The 25,431-nt window shown below is 45.3% G+C and overlaps 3 protein-coding genes and 1 long non-coding RNA gene across 18 annotated transcripts in view; 3 read left to right on the top strand and 1 right to left on the bottom strand.

The window, feature by feature from the left end:
• Positions 1 to 22,422, top strand: part of LOC118504785 (A disintegrin and metalloproteinase with thrombospondin motifs 9) — a 138,741-nt gene extending 116,319 nt beyond the window's left edge. For 5 of the 15 annotated variants that reach the window (XM_036039737.1, XM_036039739.1, XM_036039738.1 and 2 more), the window contains 13 exons: positions 10,078 to 10,410; positions 10,481 to 11,100; positions 11,190 to 11,760; positions 11,837 to 12,053; positions 12,409 to 12,579; positions 13,233 to 13,373; positions 13,852 to 14,160; positions 15,238 to 15,369; positions 16,179 to 16,394; positions 17,606 to 17,767; positions 18,490 to 18,793; positions 18,871 to 19,223; positions 19,305 to 22,422. In XM_036039737.1, coding sequence (XP_035895630.1) covers positions 10,078 to 10,410; positions 10,481 to 11,100; positions 11,190 to 11,760; positions 11,837 to 12,053; positions 12,409 to 12,579; positions 13,233 to 13,373; positions 13,852 to 14,160; positions 15,238 to 15,369; positions 16,179 to 16,394; positions 17,606 to 17,767; positions 18,490 to 18,793; positions 18,871 to 19,223; positions 19,305 to 19,403 — 3,628 coding nt within the window. In that variant the 3' untranslated portion in view covers positions 19,404 to 22,422. Of the gene's footprint in view, positions 1 to 10,077; positions 10,411 to 10,480; positions 11,101 to 11,189; positions 11,761 to 11,836; positions 12,081 to 12,408; positions 12,580 to 13,232; positions 13,374 to 13,851; positions 14,161 to 15,237; positions 16,146 to 16,178; positions 16,395 to 17,605; positions 17,768 to 18,489; positions 18,794 to 18,870; positions 19,224 to 19,304 lie in introns of those variants that run through there. The other 10 variants (XM_036039741.1, XM_036039742.1, XM_036039745.1 and 7 more) reach the window with 10 other exon arrangements.
• Positions 1,660 to 7,824, top strand: LOC118504789. Its single transcript, XR_004905347.1, has 2 exons — positions 1,660 to 2,725; positions 7,734 to 7,824. It is a non-coding gene; the product is annotated as an uncharacterized LOC118504789 (long non-coding RNA).
• LOC118504786 (uncharacterized protein K02A2.6-like) lies at positions 2,782 to 7,735 on the bottom strand. Its single transcript, XM_036039752.1, has one exon. The coding sequence runs from the start codon at positions 7,597 to 7,599 to the stop codon at positions 3,031 to 3,033; it is 4,569 nt and encodes a 1,522-aa protein (XP_035895645.1). The 5' UTR covers positions 7,600 to 7,735; the 3' UTR covers positions 2,782 to 3,030.
• Positions 22,423 to 23,889: 1,467 nt separating the features above from the next.
• LOC118503022 (alpha-tocopherol transfer protein-like) lies at positions 23,890 to 25,062 on the top strand. Its single transcript, XM_036035846.1, has 4 exons — positions 23,890 to 24,173; positions 24,233 to 24,340; positions 24,404 to 24,762; positions 24,839 to 25,062. The coding sequence occupies exons 1-4, from the start codon at positions 23,890 to 23,892 to the stop codon at positions 24,964 to 24,966; spliced, it is 879 nt and encodes a 292-aa protein (XP_035891739.1). The 3' UTR covers positions 24,967 to 25,062.
• The last annotated feature ends 369 nt before the right edge of the window (positions 25,063 to 25,431 follow it).

Here is a 25,431-nt window from a genome sequence, read left to right as displayed (position 1 = left end):
ACATGACATCGTTTGAGATTGCTGTCAATTGGTCAATTATATGGTTCTTCTTTTTTGCATTACGATGCTTTTAAACGCTGTGGAGCATAATAATGACATAATAATTATTTGTGAATTGTTACTGTGTATAAACTGTCCACTATTTCAACTAAATTATAGTTTATAAAAACACACAAAGATTTTCGTTTTTTTTTTTAAACTACACAGCAATCAATTTGCCGTCCAAATATTCCTTCGAGATAATTTAAACTGATCAGCTCAGCCGCACGAAATCCCAGGCTCATATTTTACCACTAATCAAATAATTGATCAGCAACGATCAAAACAATCTCGGTGTAATCCGTTTTTCGGGAGGGCAGAAAATACCATGGGCAAAAAAAACTCCCCAAAAGAAGCTCGCGATCAAAGAAAGTAAACCAGAGCCGACCGACACGCCGACAACCGACAATTGATTGAAGCAGTCTGTGTTTGTGTTGTGTTGCTACAGCCCGCAGGATGAAATATGTTTGGTGCATCGTCCGGTTTCGTTCGAGTTGCAATCAAGAATTGCAACTGCAATAAAAGCCTGTAACACACACACACACACAAGGTGCGCAGTGTGGAATGCTAAAGGCCGGCAGCCATTCGTTGGGAAAGATAAATCACCCTTTCCTTACGCAATTCCAACACGCTTGCCGACGAAACACGTTGGCCGGGTCGGAATTCATCGACCGAAAAACAGAGGCTGCCGAAAAGGAAGTCGCATCTTTATCCGATGAAATCTTCATCGCGGCGTGGAAAGAGAGTTTGATTTACGCCCGGCACTGGAACAAACCGTGCCTCTCACATATTTTTAACACATTAATATGCAGTTCTTTTGGGAGGACGAATGAGGCCTGTCACAACGAACTTTCAAATTGAAGGATAACTCTTCTCTCGCGGAGTGCCATGGTAGAGGCTTCTTGTTTGATCTTTCACTAAAATTTGGGGCCCGAGCTTGTGCAGACCAATCCGTTTCCCAACAAGGAAAGGCACAGTGTGCAATACTGGGTTAAGGCGCGTTGGCGTTACCCTTCCCATTGCATGACGCACCACCATGGCTGGTTAATTGCGTACAAAATGCATATCAATTACCACCAACAAAAAAAGAGGGGTAAGTGCCGGCGCCCGCTAAGGGCAGTCAGAGGATTAAACGAACCTCTGGAGCACCGTGACGGAATGTTTTGGGTTCATGTTACCTCTTTGATTGCTCCGGTTTGCAGACGGCTTTTTTTTTTTTGGTTGATGACCAACCTCAGGTTGATGTTGGCGGGCAGCTTAGATAAAAAGGTATTACATCGTGATGACAGATAAAGGTGTTCCTTCCAAAATCCGCTTACCGAGGCTGGGCGGCTCCAGGATTACCTGCCACACCATCGCACCAAAAAAGGTGAAACAAAGTTTGTGGGACTTTGGGTCGCCAGCTTTCTTTTCGTTCAAGCCGTAGTGGGAAGCAGGCGGAATGTTAAGTCCTGCCAACAAAGTGGTGCTATCGGTGCGCGTGCAAAACTGGTCCACCACTCATGCATCTTTCACCCAATTAGTGGGCTGTGTGTGTGTGTTGACGATTGTGGTCCGAGATCGTTGAAGCATTCCTGCTGCAACTTCACAGCTTGTGCTCTCTTTTTGATTTTCGCCTCTCCAACAGTCATTTTAACAACTTTGCAAAGTGCATTACAAAGGTTTACCACCCTGGAAGTGACGCTTTTGCTGGAAAAGCTGTACTTTCAAACCCTTATCCCTTAAAGAGGGTTGTCAGAGGCTGTCCCGTGTGTATCTCGCTGTTAGACTAGCTCACGAACTGCAGCCCCAAGTTTGAGGTTGCATCCGAGCGCAACACATTCCTCTTGTTTCTGTCTTGCCAAAATAAATCGCTACATCATTGTCGGGATACTTTCATTTCAAAGCATATTGCCGGCCTGTGGTGCGTGAAAGGAGCGTATGCGAAACGGTTTGGCCGCTGGGCTTGCGGAAAAAAAGGCATCAGCTTACATCCCAATTTGGTGGTGGTGAGGTTTGGAAGCGACAGGGTACAGAACAATCATGCGTTTAATTTCCGTGACCATCTTTCGTTTTTTTCATCTTTGTCCGAATTAATTCGGCTCGTTTGGTTCAACTTTTCGTGGTGCTAAGAGCAAAAAAAAACTACTGCTAGCCTAAGGATGATAAAAGTTCGGTGACCAACCGATCGATCGTTCCAAAAATCCAGCCCCATATTAGGCGAGGAATGACTTAATCACAACCAGTGGAAGTAGTAGGGATTCCCTCGGGACCTACCCATACGATTCATTATCGAAAGAGGACATGTTTTTATCTTTCCCGATAAGTTACGCACCTTAAAGGGCGGTACTACATCATGTGGAAGCTGGATGGAGAGATAAATTATTGATCGTGTACTTGCACACATAGCTTGTGATGTTAAAGGGTGGTTGTACAACGGGTTTTGATTAAAAATATTTAAAAAAAAAAATGAGTTTGAATTTCTCTACACTCTCTCTAAGTTATCAAAAGTTCATGATAATTACCAAAGACATTTTAAAATTTACAGGGTGTTCGGGATAAATTTGACAGTTTCGTAAAAATATTTTTTTATTTACCTTCATTTTTAACGAATAAACTAAAATATTACAGACAGATCAAATAAAATTGTTGTCAATAAATATTATTCAAAATAACCACTATTAACATCAATTACAGTTACTGTTATGTCCTTGGGTGCGTTTCGGATAAACGGCTTGAACACTGATACGACACAACATGAAATACACTTTAAAACTTAAACGAACATTTATTACACGTTAAAACCCGCTTGCCCGACTTTGGCTGTTAACCCGTTGCTCGCTATCGACACACTGTCTCCGAGCGACGCAGGACACGTCAGCTGTTCGCTGTGACCCGCGTTGACCTCTCTTACGCACCTGACACGCACACCTCCGCATGTTGTCGCGCGACGCGAGCAACCCGGAGAGCCATGTCGTGCGACATCCATCTGCGTACGCAACATCTCCCCCTTCAAGATAGCTGATACCCGTTGAACCATCGCGGAACTCTTCTAATCCTCGAAGAGCGGCGAGGTGGAGGTACCGGCTCTGCTTCCTGATGATCACCGCTTCGTTGACATTCAGCAGGAGGCGGCGAGGATATCGTTTGCTGTTGTAATGGAATCTTCGACGCAGTTTGTAACGGCACTGTTTGTGATGACGATGAGTTAGCCGATATCCAAGTCGCAGATGATGATGGTGATGACGAAGACGAAGACGATGATGATGATGGCGATGACGAAGACGATGACGCAGACGATGATGGTGATGTCGAAGACGATGATGGTGATAACGAAGACGATGACAATGATGACGGTGATGACGAAGACGATGACAATGACGTAGACGATGATGACGATGACGAAGACGATGACACAGATGGTGATGACGATGACGAAGACGATGACACAGATGGTGATGACGATGACGATAAACTCCAGGAATCCAGCAGGACATCCAATGGTAAGCGATGATCGCTGTCCACCAACCCACGATCACGAGCGATAACCCTTCGACGCAACTGATTAACATGGCTTCTAAAAACTCGTTGGTTATCGCTTTTGACTAGATACATTACACTCCCACATCTTTTAACAACAACTGCCGGAACCCAGATCCACGTATTACGCCTATACACCTTTGCGTACACCATGTCGTTCGGTTCAAAACTTCTTGCGCGTTCAGCAGACTGTTGAGGCATCTTCGTCGGAGGGCGCAGCAGTTCGAAGCTTGTTCGCAGGACTCTTCCGAACATCTTTTCTGCCGGTGTTTTCCTGTCTTCTAGCTGCGCGTTTGGAGTCGTCCTGTATGTAAGGAGAAATATGTCTATGGCTTCCTGCAATGTGGTTCCTCCCTGCTTTATTTTCACCAGAGCTCTTTTAAATGTGTCGACAAATCGCTCAGCCTGCCCATTTGACTGAGGATGAAAAGCAGCTGTCCTTTTGTGATCCACCCCGTTCGCCTTGCAGAACTCTTGGAATGCTTCGCTGGTGAATTGAGTTCCGTTATCCGTGACCAAGGTGGTCGGCATTCCGAATCTAGCGAATAGACCACGCAGGATAGCAACCGTTGTCGACGTCGTGATACTTGTTGTTCTTATGATCTCCGGCCATTTAGTACAAGCGTCGACTACTATTAGGAAATAGTCCCCGTCGATAGGACCCGCATAGTCGATGTGTACTCTCTCCCACGGCAAAGTTGACTTGACCCATGGCACTGGGTTCTCATGTGGCGGCGACTTGGCTGCTGCTGCGCATGCTGAACAGGCACCAACGCATTCAGCTATCTCCTGATCCATGGACGGCCAATACACGTAACTGCGGGCAAGTGCCTTCATCCGTTGCACACCTGGATGCCCGCGATGGAACTGCTCCAAACATCTCTCCCGCAGCCTTCTCGGTATGACTAGTCTTTCTCCAAACAAAATACTTCCGTCTACCGTTGACAACGACTCTCTCCTGTGGTAGTAACGAGCCAACTCCTGTCCCAGAACTGAAAGCTGCGGCCACCCTCGTTGAATGTAGCGATAAACACTACGCAATACGCTGTCTGCTTGGGTGTGTGATACGACGTCCTGGAAGTTTAGCGGAAGCGAGCTTAATGAATTTACAGCGACCGATCGTACATCCTTTTCCAACTCAATGGTCGCTACGACGTATTCTTCTTCCGGCTGAGATCGCGTTCTGATGAGCCTAGACAGTAGATCAGCATTTCCAAAATTATCGGTGCGGATGTATTCGATATCAAAATCATAAAGTTGCAGAATAAGGGCAAAACGTTGTAATCTGTTTGCAGTATAAATGGGTATACCCTTTTTCGATCCAAAAATCTGCAAGAGTGGTCGATGATCAGTCTGCAACTTAAAATGCCGGCCATACAACATTTTATGAAATTTTGTTACCGCGAAAATGATTGCAAGACCTTCGCGGTCTATCTGGCTGTAGTTCATCTCTGTCTCGGTGAGCGCTCTTGATGCGTGCTGAACCACTTTTACTGTACCGTCGCGGAATTTGTGGCTTATTGTGGCTCCTAAACCCACTGATGATGCATCAGCTGAGACGGTGATGTCTGCTTTCGGGTCATAATGGGTGAGCAAAAGGTCTGATGAGAGTATCTCCTTGAATTTTTGAAAACTTTCTGCACATTGTTTCGTCCAACGAAACTGCTCGCCGTGCTTGAGGAGGCTATCCAATGGGTATCTGAGATCTCTCATTCTCGGCACAAACTTGCTGTAGTAGTTGATAGCTCCTACAAATGAACGTACTTCTGACGTGTTTACAGGTGGTGACATGTTAACAATTGCCTCGATCTTCTTTGGGTCTGGGCGTATGCCGTTTCCATCAATAATGTGCCCAAGATACCGGATCTGCTTCATGCCAAAAATGCATTTGTCTGCTCGTATCGTGAATCCGTACTCTCTAATGCGACTTAAAACCTCTCTAACATTTGCGTCGTGCTCTTCTTGTGTCAGACCACCGATGATTAAATCATCCATATAGCCACATACTTTGCTCATGCCCGCTAACATGGTATCAATCAGTTGCTGGAATACTGCAGGTGCTATTTTAATTCCAGGCGGGAGTCGATTGTACTGATAAAGGCCTCGATGAGTGTTTATGGTAAGCAATGGCCTAAACTTTTCTTCTACCTGCACCTGAGTAAAAGCATCCGTGAGGTCAATCGTTGTAAAAATCTTGCTATGTGCCAACTTGGTAAAAATATCTTCCGGGATGGGTAGTGGGTATTCATGCGGTTGCAAAGCCTGATTTAATCCAGTAGAATAATCTCCGCATATTCGAATCTTTCCATTTGCTTTTCTTACGATCACAACGGGCGCTGCCCAGTCAGCATAGTTAACCGGCGTAATTACTCCATTTGCTTCCAGCCTATCCAGTTCCTTTTCTACTATCTCTCTCATCGCATAGGCTACTGGTCTCTTCGGGCGGAATACGGGCCGAACTCCTTCCTTTAACCGTAACGGCACCTGTGCTTTCGTACACAACCCCGATTCGCCAAAAACTTCCGGATACATTCTTTCAAAAACCGATGACGACGCTCTTGCTGCTGTTGTGACTACGTTGTTACAGAAAACGCTCATTGGAACAGACTCTAGCTCAAAAAGATCAATCACATCTGTCCCCAACAGCTGCACATCCACCATTGCCACACGAACAGTCGCAATTCGTTTCACGTTCCGGATCACGAGAGGTGCAGAAAATTCTCCTATCAGTTGGAACTGTGAGCCTGATGCTGTAAGCGCTTTCACTGTTGGATGCCTGAGCGGTGGCTTTCCTAGCTGCTGCCACGTATGCTGGCCTATGACGGTGATGTCTGATGCTGTATCCAACTGTAAACGCACTGGCTTTCCGTTCACTGAAACTGTGACGTATTTCCTTCTACTTGTCACAACGCATGCATTCACTCGAACCACTTTTACGGCTGATCTTCTGTAATTATTCTTTTGCTGGTACCCTCTGTTACGGCAAAAACCATCCTTATGTCCTATTCTGCCGCATTGCCTGCATTTGTGAGTTTTATATGCACACTCGCGTACCCAATGCTGCGTACCGCAAAGCCAGCATGGGTTTTTGGGCTTATCACCAGATGGACCTGAGCCATTTTGAAAGCGTGGTGCGCCATGCTCTTTCGGCGGCATATTTCGTTTTGACGGCCATTTTGTTAACGCTGCTACTCTTTTGTTCTCATCTGCTATCATTGTGCTGTCGGCGTGCACGTTAATAATCATCTGGCATTCCGACGCCAACTGTTCCAATGTGATTTCGCTGTTTTTCTCGATTCTGTTTAGCAGCCTGGTACGAAATTCAATGTCACGCTCACTTTTAAGACCACACACGAAAACTAATGCTTTTAGCTGGTTCTCCGACAACGCCTTCAGCTCAAAATCTTCACAAGCACGATTCACTCGACACGCGTAAGCCATTATATCTTCCGTACGAGCTTTTTCAATCCTTAAACATTTGTATCGCTTGCTCAGAACCGTCTCTTTTGGGCCAAAAAGCGTCTTTAGTTTACTCACTGTGTCTTTGAAAGAAAAATCGCGAGGATGCTGCGGGAGCACAAAATTCGAATACCGCTCATGCTCTGCTGTGCCCAACTTCCGCAAAAGCATTCTGACTTTCGCTGCGTCGTCAACGTGCGCTGCATCTTTAACAAAAAGCTCCTCGTATCTAGCATACCAAGCGGCGAACGTTTTGTGCTCATCTGGTTCGTACACATATTCTGTTACTGACCTTGCTATGAAGTTTTGAGTTGATTCCGCCGGTGCTTCGGCATTGTGGCTCGGTGGTGCATTTCGCCTCATGAGCTGCATCACTAGCTCCTGTTGCTGGGCCATCTGTTGCTGCATCAGCTGCATCATATGTAATAGCGCAGCGTTGTCGTTCGAGTCGGGGGCGGCATTAACTGGCTGAAAAATAGGAGCACCGTTGTAATTATTTGTTACACTTGGCGGTGCTTGCCTTGGATTAGAAAGACGCCTGGGATCTTCTTCTACGGTGAAATCCATATGGTTCGGTTCCATTTCGGTTTGGCGTTCTCAATGGCGGATTCTGCTTGGGACGCGGCGTCGCTTCGCTTCGATGAAATGCGATGGTGGCTCGAATTGATGCGTGTTGCTGGGTTTGGACGTTCCGTTTCCTCGTCGCCAGTTGTTAGGTCCTTGGGTGCGTTTCGGATAAACGGCTTGAACACTGATACGACACAACATGAAATACACTTTAAAACTTAAACGAACATTTATTACACGTTAAAACCCGCTTGCCCGACTTTGGCTGTTAACCCGTTGCTCGCTATCGACACACTGTCTCCGAGCGACGCAGGACACGTCAGCTGTTCGCTGTGACCCGCGTTGACCTCTCTTACGCACCTGACACGCACACCTCCGCATGTTGTCGCGCGACGCGAGCAACCCGGAGAGCCATGTCGTGCGACATCCATCTGCGTACGCAACAGTTACAATCTTGCTTCAGAACCTCAAACAAGCTAGACCACGACACCATGGTCTCCCAAAAAAGGACCACAAAAACAAAAACTTTAATTTTGTCCTTATCCAGATCTTCTATTACAGGAAGTGTAATTAGAGTCTTTTTTAACGGTATTCCATAGAAATTAATTCTTGGGGTTAATTTCGGAGTAGTTTGGAGGAAAAAAAATTAACTGGTGTAGTCGGAGACATTTTCAGTCATCGCCTTTGCGCAGAGGTGTGAATTGACCGAATCTTGCTGTTCAACATAAAGCTTTGCATTGGCTTGTTATCAAAGGCTTGACTACAGTATTTATCAACTCCACGTAGCTGAAGTTAACCTGAGGTCCTCTTTGAAAAACACGGAGGCATCACATTGTCTCCAGAGCATACTGAGTCCAAAAACCATCACATTCTGTACACGCGGAATATCCTATCAAGTCTCTATACTTAATGCCTGATTGTTACCTGTTAACTATTTTAATGACTCATTGGGCAGCATTATTTTCTTTCAAAATTTAGATGTGTCAGCCATCCAACTTTTCTTACGTTTGTAATATGAAAAAGGACTAGACATTTTATATGACAAACTTTATATGATATTAATTCCACAAATTTACTTATGCCAAATTTATAGTTAACACCCTGTATCAGGATTTAAAAAAAGAAACATCTCTTCTTAAATACAACCTTAATTCATTTGGTACGCTTGTTTACGATACGATTGATTTAACATAAGCCGGACCGGATCATTAATCTTTAGGCAGTAAAAAAACCTTTCACGATAACACACAGAGGGAGAGAAAGAGAGTCATTTTTCATAGCTCCTTTCGAATGCCACTTGTTGATTATTGCGCTGGGTAATTTTTCATGCTAATTCCTTACGATGTGCAATCAACACTTTCTAATCCTTTCCATAACCGCATCTCCTAGTTTCACTGTGTCGTCAATTAAACCATTTAGCATCACCGAACCCATCTCGCTTGAACCTTCTCCCTCGAGCTACCTACCTACAGCAACGTGTAGTCCCTTCACCAGTCGGTAATCTTATCGCTGCATCACCACACACGTCCTGTCATCTTAACGTTCCTCAACGGTTCTGGTCAATGGCCTACCGCATCACCACGCCAACCTAGCAAACGGGGCTTAATTTACCGGCCGGCGAATGTCAACTGCAATTATTTTGCTGCCCGTGCAGCTCCTTTTCTTCCCAACGGTACCCTAGATAGCCCTGGACCGGGTCCCGGCGAATCGCGTTTGCGCAACGGTCAATCGCATATTTACGATTTCCTTCATCGTGGGTCGCATGCACAATTGAGGTTCCCCGACCTAGGACACGACCGTTTTATGCGTCTGAGGGCGCCCGCCACCAGGATGCTTATCGGGGTAGGGGGGTAGCACAGTCCGCATGCATAATGTCATAAATATTCCAAATCCCAACACCATCGCCAAACCGGAGAGATGTGATTTTTATGGCCCCAATCAAACATTCTCACACTGGGTCTGGGGTTTGTGGGGCTGTTGTTGGCATCACATACGCGAACATCGATAGGAACCGGCAACAAGTCGGACGGTAATAAAACTGAGCGCCACTTACAATCCGTACGAGTCAGAATGATAATACTTTAAAGAGACCACTTTGCTCTTGTCTCGTTTGAATGCGCATACTGACACGCTGATGGGCTTTATGACTTGCTACTTCGTGGAGTTCGGTTTGATCGTCTGTATTCTTAAAGATGTCGAATGTTTTGTACTTGCTCTATCAATATGAATATTATTGATTCACTTTACTGTCAAGAATTGCTGTGCAATAAATCCCCAGACCTGGGTTATGTTAAGGAGTGCCATAAGTACGCGATTGATCAATCGATCGCATCTCCCGGGCTCTGCTCAACAAAGGTCAAAATTAGCATTATACCGCCACTGTGCTGCATTTTTTTTATTTTCGCTCTTGTTTTACAACCAAACGGTTCTCTTTTCCGCTCATCTTACCGAAACGTTTTTTGGTCTTCCCTTTTCGTTCGCTCATCCTGCTAGAAAACATCCAGAAAACTGCATGCTAAACCACCCATCGAACGATCTGATGAAGCAAACCGATTCGGACCATATGCTGGCCGGCGAAAAGTTTACCAACAACAAGCAGTGCGAGCTGGTGTTCGGCAATGGTTCGAAGATCTGCTCGTATATGCCGACCTGCGAGCGGCTTTGGTGCAGCTGGGAGAATGAGCTGTCCGGTTGCAAAACGCAGCACATGCCCTGGGCCGACGGTACCGAATGTAAGGAAGGTCACTGGTGCCAGAAAGGTCAGTGTGTCCCGATCGACCGGACAGCGCTGAAACCTCAGAACGGTGGCTGGAGTGCGTGGAGTTCGTAAGTACCGGCTAAGGAGACGTTAGCTATTGTGGGAACTCTACAACACCGTTGTCCTTTCTTTCCACAGCTTCGACACTTGCTCACGCACCTGCGGTGGAGGTGTTCAGAAGCGTACGCGCGAATGTGACTCACCGAAGCCAAAAAATGGAGGCAAATTTTGTACCGGATTAAGGCTTGAATATCGTGCCTGCAATACACACGCCTGCCCGAACTCGCGGTACAACTTCCGCGAGGAACAGTGTCACGAGTGGGACGGACAGAACTTTGACGTGCCCACGCTGGAGCCGAATGTCCGGTGGATCCCGAAGTATGGTGCACCGGTCGCGGACCAGTGCAAGCTGATGTGCCGTGCGCAGGACAAGAGCCTTTACTTTATGCTGCGTGAGAAAGTCATTGACGGTACACCGTGCACGTTTCCGGAGGATAGCTTCGACATGTGCATTAATGGGCAGTGCCGTAAGGCGGGTTGTGATTATGTGCTTAACTCCGACGCCAAGCTTGATCAGTGCGGTGTGTGCAAAGGGGACAATTCGACCTGCCGTGCGGTGAACGGGCTGTTGTACCTCGGCAAGCAGAACAGCGTGCACAAGGTGTCTGCGGACAACTCGATGGAGTTCCACATACCGGACGGAGCGACCAACATCAACATCATTCACACCGGATACACGAAGGATGCATGCTTTTTGAGTGAGATAAACCTCCAAAAGCTCAGAGCTTTAGATGCAGAATCACTTCTTCACATTAGCTTTTTTTCGTTTCTCCTCCCTTCGTAATAGGTTTGATGAGTGGCAATGAAATCATCTTCAATGATCCGAAACATCCGACGGCGCACTCCAGCAAACATCGACTGTTTGCCGGTGTGCGGCTAGAGTACACCGTGCACGGTACGCAGGAACGCATTACATCCACCTACGGACGACCGTTGCGGGAAAAGCTGACGGTGCGCATAGTTCGCAAACCGAACAACGATAAAAATTTTAACGGCCAGGTCGATTACAAATACATGGTACCGATACACCCATTCGGGAACACACTCTCTAACGCGATATATTCGAAGCACGAAAACGAACCCTACCATCATCCGCACCACAGTGTGCAGCATAGTTCCCACCACAGCACGAACAGTGTGAAACGGCATCAGCACACGGTATCCTCACCGCCAGAATCACCGTACCGGTGGGAAAGGACCCAATGGATGGAGTGTGATCAGCAGTGTACGGGCCGGCGGCGGCGAACATCCATCTGCTTAAACACCGACACGCAGCAAGAAGTATCGCCGGAAAATTGTCACCATTCGGTTAAACCTCAGGACATGTACGAGTCCTGCAACACGGAGTGCAAATTCACGTAAGCATTGCCCTAGATTAATGCAGTGACGCCCTGACCGCGTCTCTGATCGATTGTCTTCTTTATTCATTCACAGCTGGAAGCAAGGTCGCACAGAGTGTTCCAACCCTTGTGGAGACGGTTACAAGCAGGTCGAGTATCTGTGCGTCCGGCTGTACCCACAGCTAGAACGCAAGGAAGAGTATGTCGACGAGGCCATGTGCTCGGGTATATTGAAACCGATCAGCAATCGTGATACGCCCTGCAAAGGCTCGTGCAAGAACGCAACCTGGAACTATTCGTCGTGGAATAAGGTTACAAGCAAGCTCTACAACTTACCGGTTAATATCAAACCTTCGATACGCGCCGTTACTTATATTGGGTTTCCTTTCTCTTTCTCTCTCTCTCTATATTTCTTTCTCTCTACTGCTTCTTCTGTTTGTGTTATGTCTACCGTGAACTGCGCAACCACCGGGTCCCCGGGGGTTCCATGATATCCTCACCAACGTGCTTGGGATGTGCGTTGCCGTCCTGTCCTGGGGAATGGAAATGTCGGTGGTTGTTTGGTTTGTGTTCTGTGACGTCTACCGCGCCCTACTTTATGTGTTCCGTGTCCGTCCATCGATTTCACTGTGTATCGTCCCTGTCCGTCCACTGATGGGTGAGCAGTGCTCCTGCTCCGACGGTACCCAGAATCGTACCGCCACATGTCTGTCCGACGCGAACGGTTTCCGGATCGATGATGAGTACTGCGAAGCCAAGGAACGCAAAACGGTGGTTCGTCCTTGCGATACGGAGGAGCAAGAGTGTGCCAAATGGGTTACAGGAGAACTTACACCGGTAGCTACTTACGTTGCTTTTTATCATTGCCTTTCACGCTCACACACATCCTTTCAGCTCCCATACACTGTTTCTCGCAACAACCGAGAGAAAAAAAAAACCCATTGCCTACCTTCGGGCGCTTAGATATACTTAGAACTGAGTACCACGCAATACAAAAACCCTTACACGAAAGGGCTGACGTGTTGTTGTAAATACTTTTCGCAATCATTTTCAATAGTTGTGTAGTCATGTGTTTGTGTGTGTGCGTTGTTGATTTATTTTTATTTTTAAAACCCGCAATCCGTTGCTCACTTTGAACGCAACGGATTGGCTAATGTCTTCCAAACGAAGCGTTCCAATATCGTCCGATTGTTGATCTCACTTCCATACTCTTCAGCCAGAGTAAAGTTGGTGTAATGAAAAATCATCCAATTCATACGTTCCTATCTATCACTAGCATCAATTGAACTGCATATAAGAAAAGCTTACAGCTTACCCAACTTCACTTGCGAGTCATCATATCGCTGAACGTCTTCTGCATGTGCCTCTAAATGTTAAATGCTCATTAGTATCATGCTTCCTTCCTACTGCGTACGTCAATGAATTTCATCTAAAATTCTCATCCTTGCAAATGCAATCCCTCTCTGCAATCTGCGTCTTCCGTCCACCAGTGTTCCGTTACCTGTGGCGAAGGTCAGCGAGCGTACGCGCTGCAATGTATGCTAAAAAATGTGAGCGTTAATGCTGCCTTGTGCGGTACCCGTCCAGTGCCTGTCCTAATGAACTGCACCATGCCGCCCTGCGATCCAAAGGTTTGTGTGTTTTCGTTGCTTTCTTTCTCTAACCCCTTACGCCCGAGTGTGCCCTTCTTTTTCTTTCCCCTTTCTACTCACAACTAATCGTGTTCCACGTTCGGACTAAATCATTCGTCAGGTGCTTACCAAATTTTCCACAGCTCTCGATGTCGTAAATGAGCGGCCTTTGGCTTTTGTGTTTTAAATGTTTCTGTTTTATTCGTTTATGTTTATGGTGCTTTTATCTACTTTGTTATTTGTTCTAGTTTAAACAATTTTACTTTTACATGTTACCGAAGCTGTTTCGTTTTATCATTTCCGCATTGAATTTTCTTTCCACACTACCGTTACTGTTACTGAAACACTGTGCAATAACAGCACCAACGAAATCTAATGTATTAAATTGGACTCAAAATTTTCCCCCATCCCTTTTATCTATCTATCTTCCCCACACCACAAACAACAACAACCAAAATGGTGCCACCAATAATTGTAGCAAATGCCTAACACCCAATACTCATCCTATCTGAACGACGTACATCCAAACCAGAGCATGAAAAATGGCAACTACCAACCGAACACCGAATCTGGTAGTAGCCCTGTACTGCGCGGACAGTGGCGCACCTACAGCTATTCGAACTGCAGTGCCGAATGTAAGGGAGGCTTTAAGAAGCGCCTGGTGCGCTGCATGTCCGAAACTGGTCAGGCGCTGGAGGAACGCTACTGCCCGCATCCCAAACCTCCGACCCAGATCAATTGTGCCAACTTCCGCTGTCCCACCTGGACCTTTGGCCAATGGAGCAAGGTAAGTGCAATATCGCGCGATCGTTTTGACGATGACTGTGTCCGTACTACCCGACCCGAACTCCAACAGAGGAGGGTTTTTTGTTGGTGGGGGTGGGGAAATCTTAGCCCAAGTTCAATTTTCCTGAAGAGCTAGGAGCACTTTACACAGCCAAACTCTACTGCAACTACTCATTAGACACATTGCGATCGATATCGGTAAATCGGCTGACCGTATTCGATCTCTCTTCGCTTGCCGGATAAGCAACGGAATGCTGCAGCAAAAGCTTGTTACTTTCGAAAAGTATATGTCACTGACGTTTGTGCTTTCCTGTTCGAATTATACGCTACCATACCACACTGATCATACGTAAAAATAGTTACACAACACACTGAATGTCGCGAGTTTGTTTTTTTTTTTTGCATTAGAAAATGTTCCACACCTGCTGGGACTCTACTGTCAATGTACATTACTCGCTATTACTTGTTTAAAAACCAGCTTCTATATTCGGCTTCGGCAAAGTATTCTAATGTTGCGCTTACAATCACAATTCACACTCATTCGATCACCACCTTAAACACATCGTTCCACATGAGGATCTACTGCGAACAACATGCCACAATTGTACACAACACTGTACTCTCCTTCCTTCTTTGATGATCCATGATGATCGACACTTCCACTTTGCTGCCACTTTTACACAACAACACCGCAACACTGTTACGATTATATACTGCAACTTTAAGGGTTAAGTATGGTCTTAGTGCCAGGACGATCTACTACACGCATGCCAAGATTTCTGTAGCCATATTACATTTTCTTATCCGGAAAATTGTAGGCTACTTTCGGGACATCCCTTTTTAAGCTATATTCCTGACCCGGGTAATCAACTGAAAATAGCATAGACTTACTCTACACTCAAATCCCTCCCTTGAATTTATTTTCCTTCCATTACGTTATTCGTAAAGATTGAGCTACTATTCCCTAATTGCTACTGTTCCCCAACATGCGATCCTTGATCCCGTGTACCGTGCAAAACCCCGACATCGAAATGCGGCCAATGGTTCAATCTATCAATGACTGTGTTTTCTCTTTTAGTGCAATCACGAATGCAAACGCTCCCGTCAGGTCCTGTGCCAGGACCATCGTGGCAAAGCAAGCGACCAATGCTCGACGGAAATGAAACCGCCCGATGTGGAAACGTGTTGCAATTTTAAATGGAGAATTACCGTAAATATCGTCCCAGTGCAATTTGTTTTTCTTACTCTCTTGCTATTTATTTATTTTTGTTTGTTTTGTTTTTTTTCTACTTTTTTGGTTTGTTTTTACCTTTCTTTTGTTTGCTTTTGTTTTTCTTTTGTTATTTTTTTTTCGTTTATAAAATTATCTTTTCTTTTATGTTTGGTTCAAATTTTGTTTTTCATTTACTTTTGTTTCAACTCACTTTTCCAACTGTATCGTTCCTTTATCGATACGGTTACCAAAAATTGGCAAACGATTTTAAATCCCGATTGTGTTTTTTGTTTTGTTTTCCTTTTCGTCGAGATCGTGTTTTAACGATGCAATTGTTAATCTCTGTTTTCTTTCATGTCTCTCTCTCTCTCTCTCTTTTCTTTTTCTTCAAAATATGTGACATCATATCACCAACATGGATCGTGTACATTTGTTTTTTCGTTTGTTTCATACGCATACACATAACATCGAATATTTATCAACAACAAATCAACATTCCCAAACAATTCCATTAAACTGTTCCATTACGCTCCATCGCTGTGCCAATATGCGATTTATAAAATATATTTAAAAACACACACTCACACACGCACAACCAACTACATTTTGCGCCAACATATGTGTACCTTCAATGTGAACATCAAACAACACCCCCAAAAACTGACCGATCCTCATCTGGCTTACCATCATCATCACCATCTACGCTGCTGTCGCCGCTGCCATCGCTTATCGGACCGTCTGTGTGTGCGTGCGTGCGTGCGTGTGTGTGTATGCTGTGCTGTCGCTGGTTCCTTCGTATGTCTCAGTGTTCCGGAACGTGCGATGCCGAGGGACGCCGCCGGCACCACAAAATCTGCAAGCGGATATTCCCCAAGTCGATCGATAATCCGCACCCGTACAAAACCGGCCGCAAGGTGGACCCGAAGTACTGTGCCGGGCTGAAAGAGCCGACGGAAAGCAAGAAACAGAAAAAATGTAACAAACCGTGCTCAACCTACTGGAAAACTTCGCCCTGGTCTAAGGTGTGCTGCGTAACTATGATGTGTTTCACTTCCCGCCCTAAAGCCCCCCAAACTACCCTATGATCCCTTCAATGTTTGTTCAATAAGCTTTCCCATCTACACTGTCCTTCACCTGTCCAGCTCCATATACCACAAACGCCCGTGGAGCTTTGGCTTTGCCTCGCTCTATCACAACAGTGTAACATCGGGTGGCTGTAAGCTGCTAGAATTTGTTAAACAGATTGTCTGATACTCTTCTTTAGCGCTACAAACCCTGAAGAGGTTTTGGTCCACCATTGCTGGCTTCTTTGCTTAGGGAGTTCCTTGTTAGCTACCCACATCATATAAGAGAAACAATTCTTGAACTGGATCATCTTCCCATGCGCAGGACAGACTATCATCCAGCTAAGAGTAAACTAAGTCAAGAAAGCAACTTCAGACATCTGTTGTTCACGAATTCTTGAAGTAGTTGAAGTTGCAGGAAGACCCGGGAAGCTGGATTCTTGGGCAGTATCGTGGTATACCTCTGCAAGAAGAATAAGGAGAAGCCAAGGAAGCCATTAACGGCAGGTCGAGACCTCTTGAAGTACTAGAGCCAAGAAGAAGTTACTGGAGCTCAATCTTACACGATCATTCTAGCAATCTCTCAGCCGATAGGCGACAATGCTGAGGATGCTTCAGAGTCGCTCGGTGTTACACGTTTGCCTACTATCCTGTCCATATTGCAAACATTGTTCTAACTTTCCAAGCGATTCTATTGCAGTAATTCTCCAATCTTTCTAACGATCACATTGTTTTGTCTTTCCACCTGTTTTTTTTATCTGTCCTGTTTCATGTCTCTCGCTCTCTGTGTACACCCGAACACCCGAAACCAACCAACCAACATCAACCGACCACACACCGTGCTCACTGCCATCTCCGCTGTCCGGGCCGTTTCAAATCGATTGGTCACACTTTCCTGCAACCTCCGCAACTGCCCATTTGAATACCGACGGTGTAAAAACCACGCTTGTTATTTGTACTTCCAATAACTGTTCAACTCCACACAATTCCACCTTTCTTGTCCACACACAATCATTCCATCAAATTGTACGCACAATTCGTTGTCGCCACACAAACCAAATTTTCCCCTACACATTTTCCCACGTTTCACAAAAATCTCTCACACACAACACACTCGGAACCAAACACCCAATTTTCCCACATTCCCACAACGCACTGGTCGTGTACAGTGTTCGGTTGGGTGCGGCACCGGTAGGACAGTGCGAAACGTGACCTGCACCGATGGCCGCTTGATCTTGCCGGGAGCCTGCAACAAAACGACGAAACCCCCAAATACGAAGGTCTGCGAAGCGTTCGATGGCTGTAAATGGAAGATAACGAAGTTTGGCAAAGTATGTGTGTCTCTGCATCCGGTTTTGGAACATATTCCACCTCTCTAAGTATAACTGCTATAATTTAATTTGGGTTGAAATATGTACTTCCATATGTTATCTCGCATTTTCTCCACTCGGCGTCACGAAGTCGCGTCACTATAAATTATCAAACTCAAACCAATCCAAACAACAGTACAAATCGGCCTCCAGGAGCACAAAAAATCCCAGCGTTCAAAAGCAAACTGTGTCCAAATGTCGCTTCCGCTATGGTACTAACCTCATTCATACTCGTTCGCGACAGCTGCTTACGAAAATGTCCGCTGTACATTTTTATGGGTTAGGTTGAGGGAATCTAATGTCAAGTGCAGCGATGCTTTAGCACTCCTAAGAGTAAACCGAATTCACATATACTGAAACATAGCTAGAGCTAGAGAGCATTTCTTAGCTGACAATCACATTACTTGAAGAAGAATCTACTTCAAGCTACGCTACAAACCTATAAAACATCCCGAATTCTTCCATTTACCACACCTTCTGTCTCTCTTGCTCAATGTTTCCAACCAACCTCTGTGCGTCCTTGATTGCATTCCGTTTCGTTAAGCCGAAAATGGCGAACATTTGTATCAAGAGTTGTCCAGCTCGCTCCCATCACAGATCGCTTACCATGTACTCTTGCACGCACCTCACTCACCACATCTACCTCTATCTTCTGCATTCATCCCTCCTCATGCGTGTTATAGTGCAACTGTAAGGGTAGACAGAGTCGCACGGTCAAGTGCTTCGACGAGCTGCTGAACACCGAATCGAACCGCTGCTCGGAGAGCACACGACCGAACAAAACGATCGCGTGTCAAAAGCCGGCCGGTTGTCGGACGCTGTCGCGCGGTCGCCATCACGACCCGGTCTACCGGAATTGCAAGGATGCTCAGCGGAAGCATCGGACCGATGGCGAATATACGATGAGCTTCAACGGTACCAGAACGAAGATTTACTGCCACGGTATGGCGACGGTATCGCCTGCCGAATATCTTTCCCTGCCAGCAGGTAAGCGATGGTAGAGCCTGATTGCTTTCCCTGTACCTAGTACACCTTCGCTAACTGTTCCCTTGTACATCGAATAGGTCCAACGGAAAACTACGCCATCTACATTAACCGACGAGCGGGCGACGCCAACAAGTGTGAAAAATCGGCACGGCGCGATTGGTTGGACGAGAGCATCAGCTACGGTGCGACACACTACCGAAAGATCCGCATCAACGTCAGCACGCTGCAGGTGCAGACGAACGACTTCCGGTTCACTACCAGCTCCGGTAAGGGACAGGCGTTGGGATCGGCTGGCGATTGTTACAGCAATACGGGCCGCTGTCCGCAGGGTGATTTCGCGATCAACCTCAAGGGTACGCCGTTCCGAATTCGCCCCGGAACCACGTGGGAAACGGCCGGTGTAAATTCCGTGATAAACTTTCTCGTGCCGGTAAGGGAACTACGCCGCCTATGTAGTTCATTGAATCCTTGTATACTTAACGACTAATGCATGTCTGTTCATGTTCCGTAGCTTCAACCACCGTACCAGAAGGTGCGAGCACTTTGTGGCGGATACTGCGGGAGCTGCTCGGTGTCACGAAATACCAACCTATATCTAGAGCTAGTATAGCGCACGTTCGGAGCGATTCACTGGTCACTCTAAGGAGCTAGTCCGACCTCGACGAGATTCGAAACCCATGACCTTACAGTGTTAGTGTTCAAGGACTGGTGTTTTCAAACGATCACGAACAACTTCCGGCGATCAGGAACAACTTCTGGCTTGCACTTGTCTGCTGATGTCTACTGCTGGTCTGCTCTTCTGCTACTAGTGGATGCGCTAGGATGCTGTGACTAGCGGCATAACACTGCCCAATCTCCTCCTTTTACTCGTACCGTCCGTAACCGTCAATAGTGTACACTGTTTTTTTCTCTCTCTCTCTCGTACGTGTGTATGTGTGTGGAAGTGTGTGCCTGTGTGTGTGTGTATTTAAAAACGTAAACATCTCGAATTAGTGTAACCCTCCAAAATGTGCCAAAACGATCAAGAAACGGCTGCACCAACAATAGTGGTGGTTGTGCGTAACGGGCGTCCACTAGCTAGCCGTTCCCTAGCACGATCAAACTGTGCCTGGCTAGTGTCCCGTATTTGTGGGAATGTACGGTGCGCTAATCGTGGACATCGGGACAGCGAATTTCGAGTTCTGTTTTAAGGACCCAAGAAGTCGCCGCGTCCATTGAGCAGCACCGTTTGCCGAGGAGATATTGGAGATACTGTTAGCGCTTAGTCAGTACCCTGTCTGCTATCCCGAACCGCCGAACGGGCGTTTCATTATCGCTTAGTTTATTGTTAGGCTCGTTTCACATGCTACACTCATCATCAACGCTTTCTCATTCAACTGTGGCTGGCCGGTTCTCACTGCCTCGTTTTTGTCACCGAATTACTGTACCGATGCCCGATGCTACCGGGTGACCATTATTCTTTTTTTCCCCATGGCCCATGGTTGCTCTTGCAACAACAAAAACGATCAAAACGTCTCAAAAGTACAAACAATTCGTAGCGGACCCATCTGAAACGTTTCGTGCCCGTTTTCCATTCCTAAACTAAAGTTAAATCAATGAAACGCCAAAAAAGAAACGAAAAAATCGTAAAAGAAATGCAAAAAATTTTCAAAAACAAAATGGCGATAAAAGAAAGCAAACACAAAGCGTTTGAAGCCAATCACGAAATGCGTTGGTTTGCATGAAATGCGTACAACAAATATATAAAAGTGCCCAAAAGTTCTACCTAACTGCCCGAATGTGCCCGAATGTTTTAAAACTTACGAAAGCCATAGGAACATTTTTCAAAAAAGAAAAATCTCGCCCACACTGCTGAAAGCACCAAACGAATAGAGAACCCGTTAAGCAATGATACCCGAAAATACTCAATAGTGATAAAAAAACACTTAAAAACCAAACCGTCAAAGAAAAAAACGAAGAATGATGAAGAAAACGAAGGAAAATCTAGAAAAAGAAGCTCGAAAAGAAATGAAATCTAATTAAATTAGTTTTGATAGTAAAATAGTTTCGCCGCTGCACGAATGAATCTCAAAACACTGGATCAATCGCTCTAGTATTACCGAAAGCCCGCACTCAACCTAGATCAATTGCAATCGAATGGAAAACCCTGCTTTAGTGGAACTCGGCCACTCTCTGACCTAAACCCTACTGACCAAACTGCCACATTGGTGAAGCTTTTCCTAAAAATTTTCACCTGCACGTGTGCAGTGTGAATGTGTGCTTTTCGTACGTGTGTGTGAAGTGTATTTAATAGTAACAAATTGAAGTGCGTGTGTGTGTGTGTCTGTTTTTTTTTATTTCGTTAAAGGAAAGATAATGGATGAAAACTGCCATATTATTGTTAAACGTAGCGTTCCTTCTGTTTTTTTTTTGTTTGGTTGGGCCAAGGAACGCCCATACGAATCGTTCGCAAATCATCGCAAATCGCAGCGCGAGGCGTGAAGTTAGGTGAGCCAACTAACGAACAGATCTGTAGGACGGATCCGCTCGCTTGTAGTAGTAGTAGTAGTAGTAGCTCGTAAGTAATATTTTTTTTGATATTTTCTTTCTTAACTTGACAACGGTTTTCTCGCCGATAAGTTAAGTAAAAAAAGCAAATCCCAACAGCAATCCCAATATTAAACTAATAATTAAATTTGGTTTTGCGTTTGAAATGGAAGTTAAGTAGTAGTAGTAGTGATAGTAGTATCACCCAGCAGCACTTAACGATCTTGACAGTTGCGCATGAGTAAGCGATGTGTTGCAAGTATTAAGAGTTAGAAAATTGAATCAGCGCAAAATGGGGATTAGTAACGTTGTTATGTGACTCGTTTCGTTTAATTAATCTATAACGCCAAGCATTCGTCTAGCAGTAGGATGCGTACTAAAACCTAATCGAACACTATTTATTTAAACACTGCCGTCGTAAAGCAAACAGCAACTTAAACCGAACGCAACATTCGGAAGTACTATATAAGGGGAACTGGTAGGACAATTGTAACGAACGAAGCTTCCCGTTTGCTGTTCCAGCGCAAAAGGGTGCCACAGGGCAAAGCGAAAGAGTTAGGTCACATTTGCATTCGTGTTCTCAGAATACGAACTTTCATTTGGGTGATTGGGTGTGTTTTGCTATGTGTTTTATGCTCTCAAAAATTCATTCAACCGGTGTATATAGATCAAGCCACACCACTGCACACAGTAGTCAGTCAGGGTCGAGTGGTTCCACTAAACGCTGCATTTCAGCGCCATTGCTAGAACATTACCGATCAGCTATTCTAGGCACCACTCACTGAACCCACTCTAGCTGTAACTGCCAACGGAACACACAAACGCATTTTACAAGGGTACGTTATTGTACAGCGGTTATGCGCGGTCATCGCCACAAACGTCCACATGTTTAAAATAACTCTCGAACGTTGCTTCAAACACGTGGACGCTGGTTTGATGGTTTGTGAAACACTGCAATCTTGATAGTTGATAAAAAAAAATAATTATATTAGGCTTTAAACTTTACTGTGTAACTTTATAATCGTATTATTTGCCTTGTTATGTATGAAAGCGCATAATAAACACCGAGAACGCCTTTTGAAGCATTTGATCGAAACATTGGACACGAACGATGGTATGGTGGTGAAGCTGCTGATGGGCACTGTCATCGAATGCTTGTAAGTGCAGGCTTTAGCTATTTTTTTAGTAGAATTACCTATCCGAAACTCAGCTCACAATATCAATGTTGTCAGCACTCAAAAATCAGCACTTGGTTGAAGAAACTGCTTCACTCAAACTACCTTTCGCGACGGACGAAACTGAGACAACGATTCTGTCCAAAACTGACGAAACCGTCTTAGTTCGAGAGGAAGATACTAAGAAGGATTTGTGGCCTCGTACATATGTGCGGAAGGACAATCGAGAAGCTGTGACAAGGTCGAGTTCTACAAGCTGTACAGTGATCTCAACATCGTGCAGCGAATTAAACTCGCTAGGGTCCGGTGGGCTGGTCATATCATGAGAACGGCACCGGACGACCCAGCACGTACAGTCCTATGGTCAACTTGAACAGAAGAGGCGCAGTTGGTCTTGATTGAATTGGAGCAATGCCGGCACGTCCGCGATAATGGATAGGTACACAATGGCGCTAGATCGTGAGCAGACCGCGAAACAGTTGATAAGTAAGTAAGTAATTAACCTATCCGAAAAGCTTATATTTCTTCTCAAGAGCAACTCACTGGTCATACGGCAGGATTGGGGTTCAAACCCCATCTGGACCGTTCCCCCGTAGTGAGGACTGACTATCCAACTACGTGGTAACATTTAGTCTAGTAAGTTAAAAATGGCAGACATGACCCAAGAGGTCGTTAGGCCAAGAAGAGAGAATTCTCACCGGATGTAGTATTTTTGTAATATAGAATAAATATCTTCGCAATGTTGAGATATACGACAAATTAACAATTTAGCTCGACGAACGCTAAGCTGAGACAAACGAAAAACTGCCACCGAAAAAAAATGCATTAACCGTCCCTTCCGTGTCTGTACCAGTTGATGTCGTACAACAGGTTAATGGGTTAAGGTTAAGAACGGTTAAAGTGCGTCACAAAACCACTTTTTTCATGTTCGTTTTTTGTTTGTGCATCTCTCGTGCCATCACTTTAAACGTCCTCCTAATGCGAATTAATTCGTGTGACATAAAACAAGCTAACTGAATTGCTGTAAAACATGTTAACCCTCGAGGCAGTCGAAGCTTCACACAAGATGGTTTTCCATCTGCCTTTGAAGCTGCGTAAAACTGGTCCAGCTCGTTCTACCAAGTTTTGGCTATTGAAGGGTTTTTTTTTTTTGTTGTTGCAATGTTTCCAAAGTCCTTCGCGTGCACTTGCTTGTGTTAATGGAACAGGAAGCTGAAGGGCAAAAAAACGGGACAAATTCAAAATATTCTTACACATCACTCATCTCTAAGTCCGCTGCCCATCATGATCAAGTTTAGAGAAGATTTGCACACCAGTCGACAACAGCGCTGCCGTGGATGTAGTCTTATTTTGTTCGGATCTCCTCGTTCTCGACCCCGAGTATCTTAGCCCACGATGAAATCGGTCCAGTTTGCAAACGTTGAGGAACAGTATCGAAAGTATGCAGGTGAGCTGCGGGCAGCCGATGTGCAGAAGCTACGCGAATGGGTCAGCAGTCAACCGCATCTGCCACCGGTCACCGAGTTGGAGCTGATCCTGTTTCTTCACTCCAATTACTACGATCTGGAGGCGGCCCAGCGTACGATCGAGTGCTACTACTCCTTCCGATCGAGCTGCAAGAATCTGTTCGGGAACCGAAACCTTGAAGCAAATCCGATACAAACGGCTATGGATGTGTTGTAAGTATTTATTGCAATGCAAGGTTACTTCAATTGGTAAGACCGTCCATTTTTTACAGAGACCTGTCCATACTGCCGGAACTAACTCCCGAAGGTTATCGAGTCATGCTGGCAAAGATCGTGGATCCGGACGCAAGCAAATTTTCTCTCAGCTCCATACTTACGTTGTGCGTATCACTCTTCGTAAGGGTTTTTTGAGTCACCTAACTAACTGATTGGACCATTTCCAGTGCGATAATGTGCGTGGACATACAACTGTGGGAGGAAGGATGCAACAACGGTTCGGTGCTTATCATCGACATGGATGGAATTCATCTTGGTCATCTCCCTAAGCTTGGTATATTCACGCTCAAGGATCTGCTGTACTTCATCCAGGAGGGATTACCGATACGGCTGAAGGGATTACATCTGGCCAATGTGGTGCCATTCATCGATCGCATCATGACGATGATCAGACCGTTCATGAAGAAGGAGTTGCTCGAGATGTTTCATCTACACACCAGCATGCAGACACTTTACCCGCACATCCCTCAACATCTTCTGCCGGTCGATTATGGTGGTACGGCAAGGCCGCGTAAAGCACTGAGAGGTAGGTATAACAGGCAAAATGATGGACAAGGTAAAGTAGTTTTTTTTTAACTTTATGATAATTCTTTCTCATTTAGATGATTTATACAACCATACCGTAGAGTGTGGAACCTTTCTGGCTAAATATGACATGTTAAAGCGCGTGGACGAGAGCAAACGTATCGTAAAACCGCGGACGATGGGTAATCTTTTCGGCTTGTTTTGAGCTTCTTTCTCTCACTTTTTGAGCAAATTCAGATTGAATTTATTTGTTTATATACTTCACGCACATATTTAAATAAACTAATTCATTGTCATTGTATATCTCTTTCGGAATTAAAAGAAATCGTTTCTATCTATCTGCCTACAACTACTTCCGAAATAACGCTCAATAACGGTTCACATTCAAATCGTTGTTCGAGCGCCACAAGGTATGCAATATTTTGTTTGAACCGTTATTATCGCGCGTACGCAGGGTGCGAGTATGCTTTTCACATTGATGAGTCCATAGTTATTTAAATACATTACAAACAAACACCTTTCTATCACATCGAATTTTTGCAAATTATTTTGGTCACACAAATTTCTCCTGCAGAAAAATATCAGACTCAATTCGTTAATTTCTTCATTTCCACGCGCGCACACCCATTGCTTTTCGACACGCACTGTACACTGTCATTGCAACCAGACC

This window comes from Anopheles stephensi, chromosome 2 (assembly GCF_013141755.1).
Source record: "Anopheles stephensi strain Indian chromosome 2, UCI_ANSTEP_V1.0, whole genome shotgun sequence".
NCBI lineage: Eukaryota > Metazoa > Arthropoda > Insecta > Diptera > Culicidae > Anopheles > Anopheles stephensi.
The sequence above is the reverse complement of the archived record's forward strand: the minus strand, read 5'-3'. Positions and strand labels throughout refer to the sequence as shown.

What these genes read in the sequence shown, in the direction of transcription:
- LOC118504786 (XM_036039752.1), bottom strand. Translation starts at nt 7,599, where the DNA reads ATGGAACCGAACCATATGGATTTCACCGTAGAAGAAGATCCCAGGCGT.
- LOC118503022 (XM_036035846.1), top strand. Translation starts at nt 23,890, where the DNA reads ATGAAATCGGTCCAGTTTGCAAACGTTGAGGAACAGTATCGAAAGTAT. An exon ending in CAAACGGCTATGGATGTGTT is followed by an intron (nt 24,174 to 24,232) that starts GTAAGTATTTAT and finishes CATTTTTTACAG; the next exon opens with AGACCTGTCCATACTGCCGG. An exon ending in GCCGCGTAAAGCACTGAGAG is followed by an intron (nt 24,763 to 24,838) that starts GTAGGTATAACA and finishes TTTCTCATTTAG; the next exon opens with ATGATTTATACAACCATACC.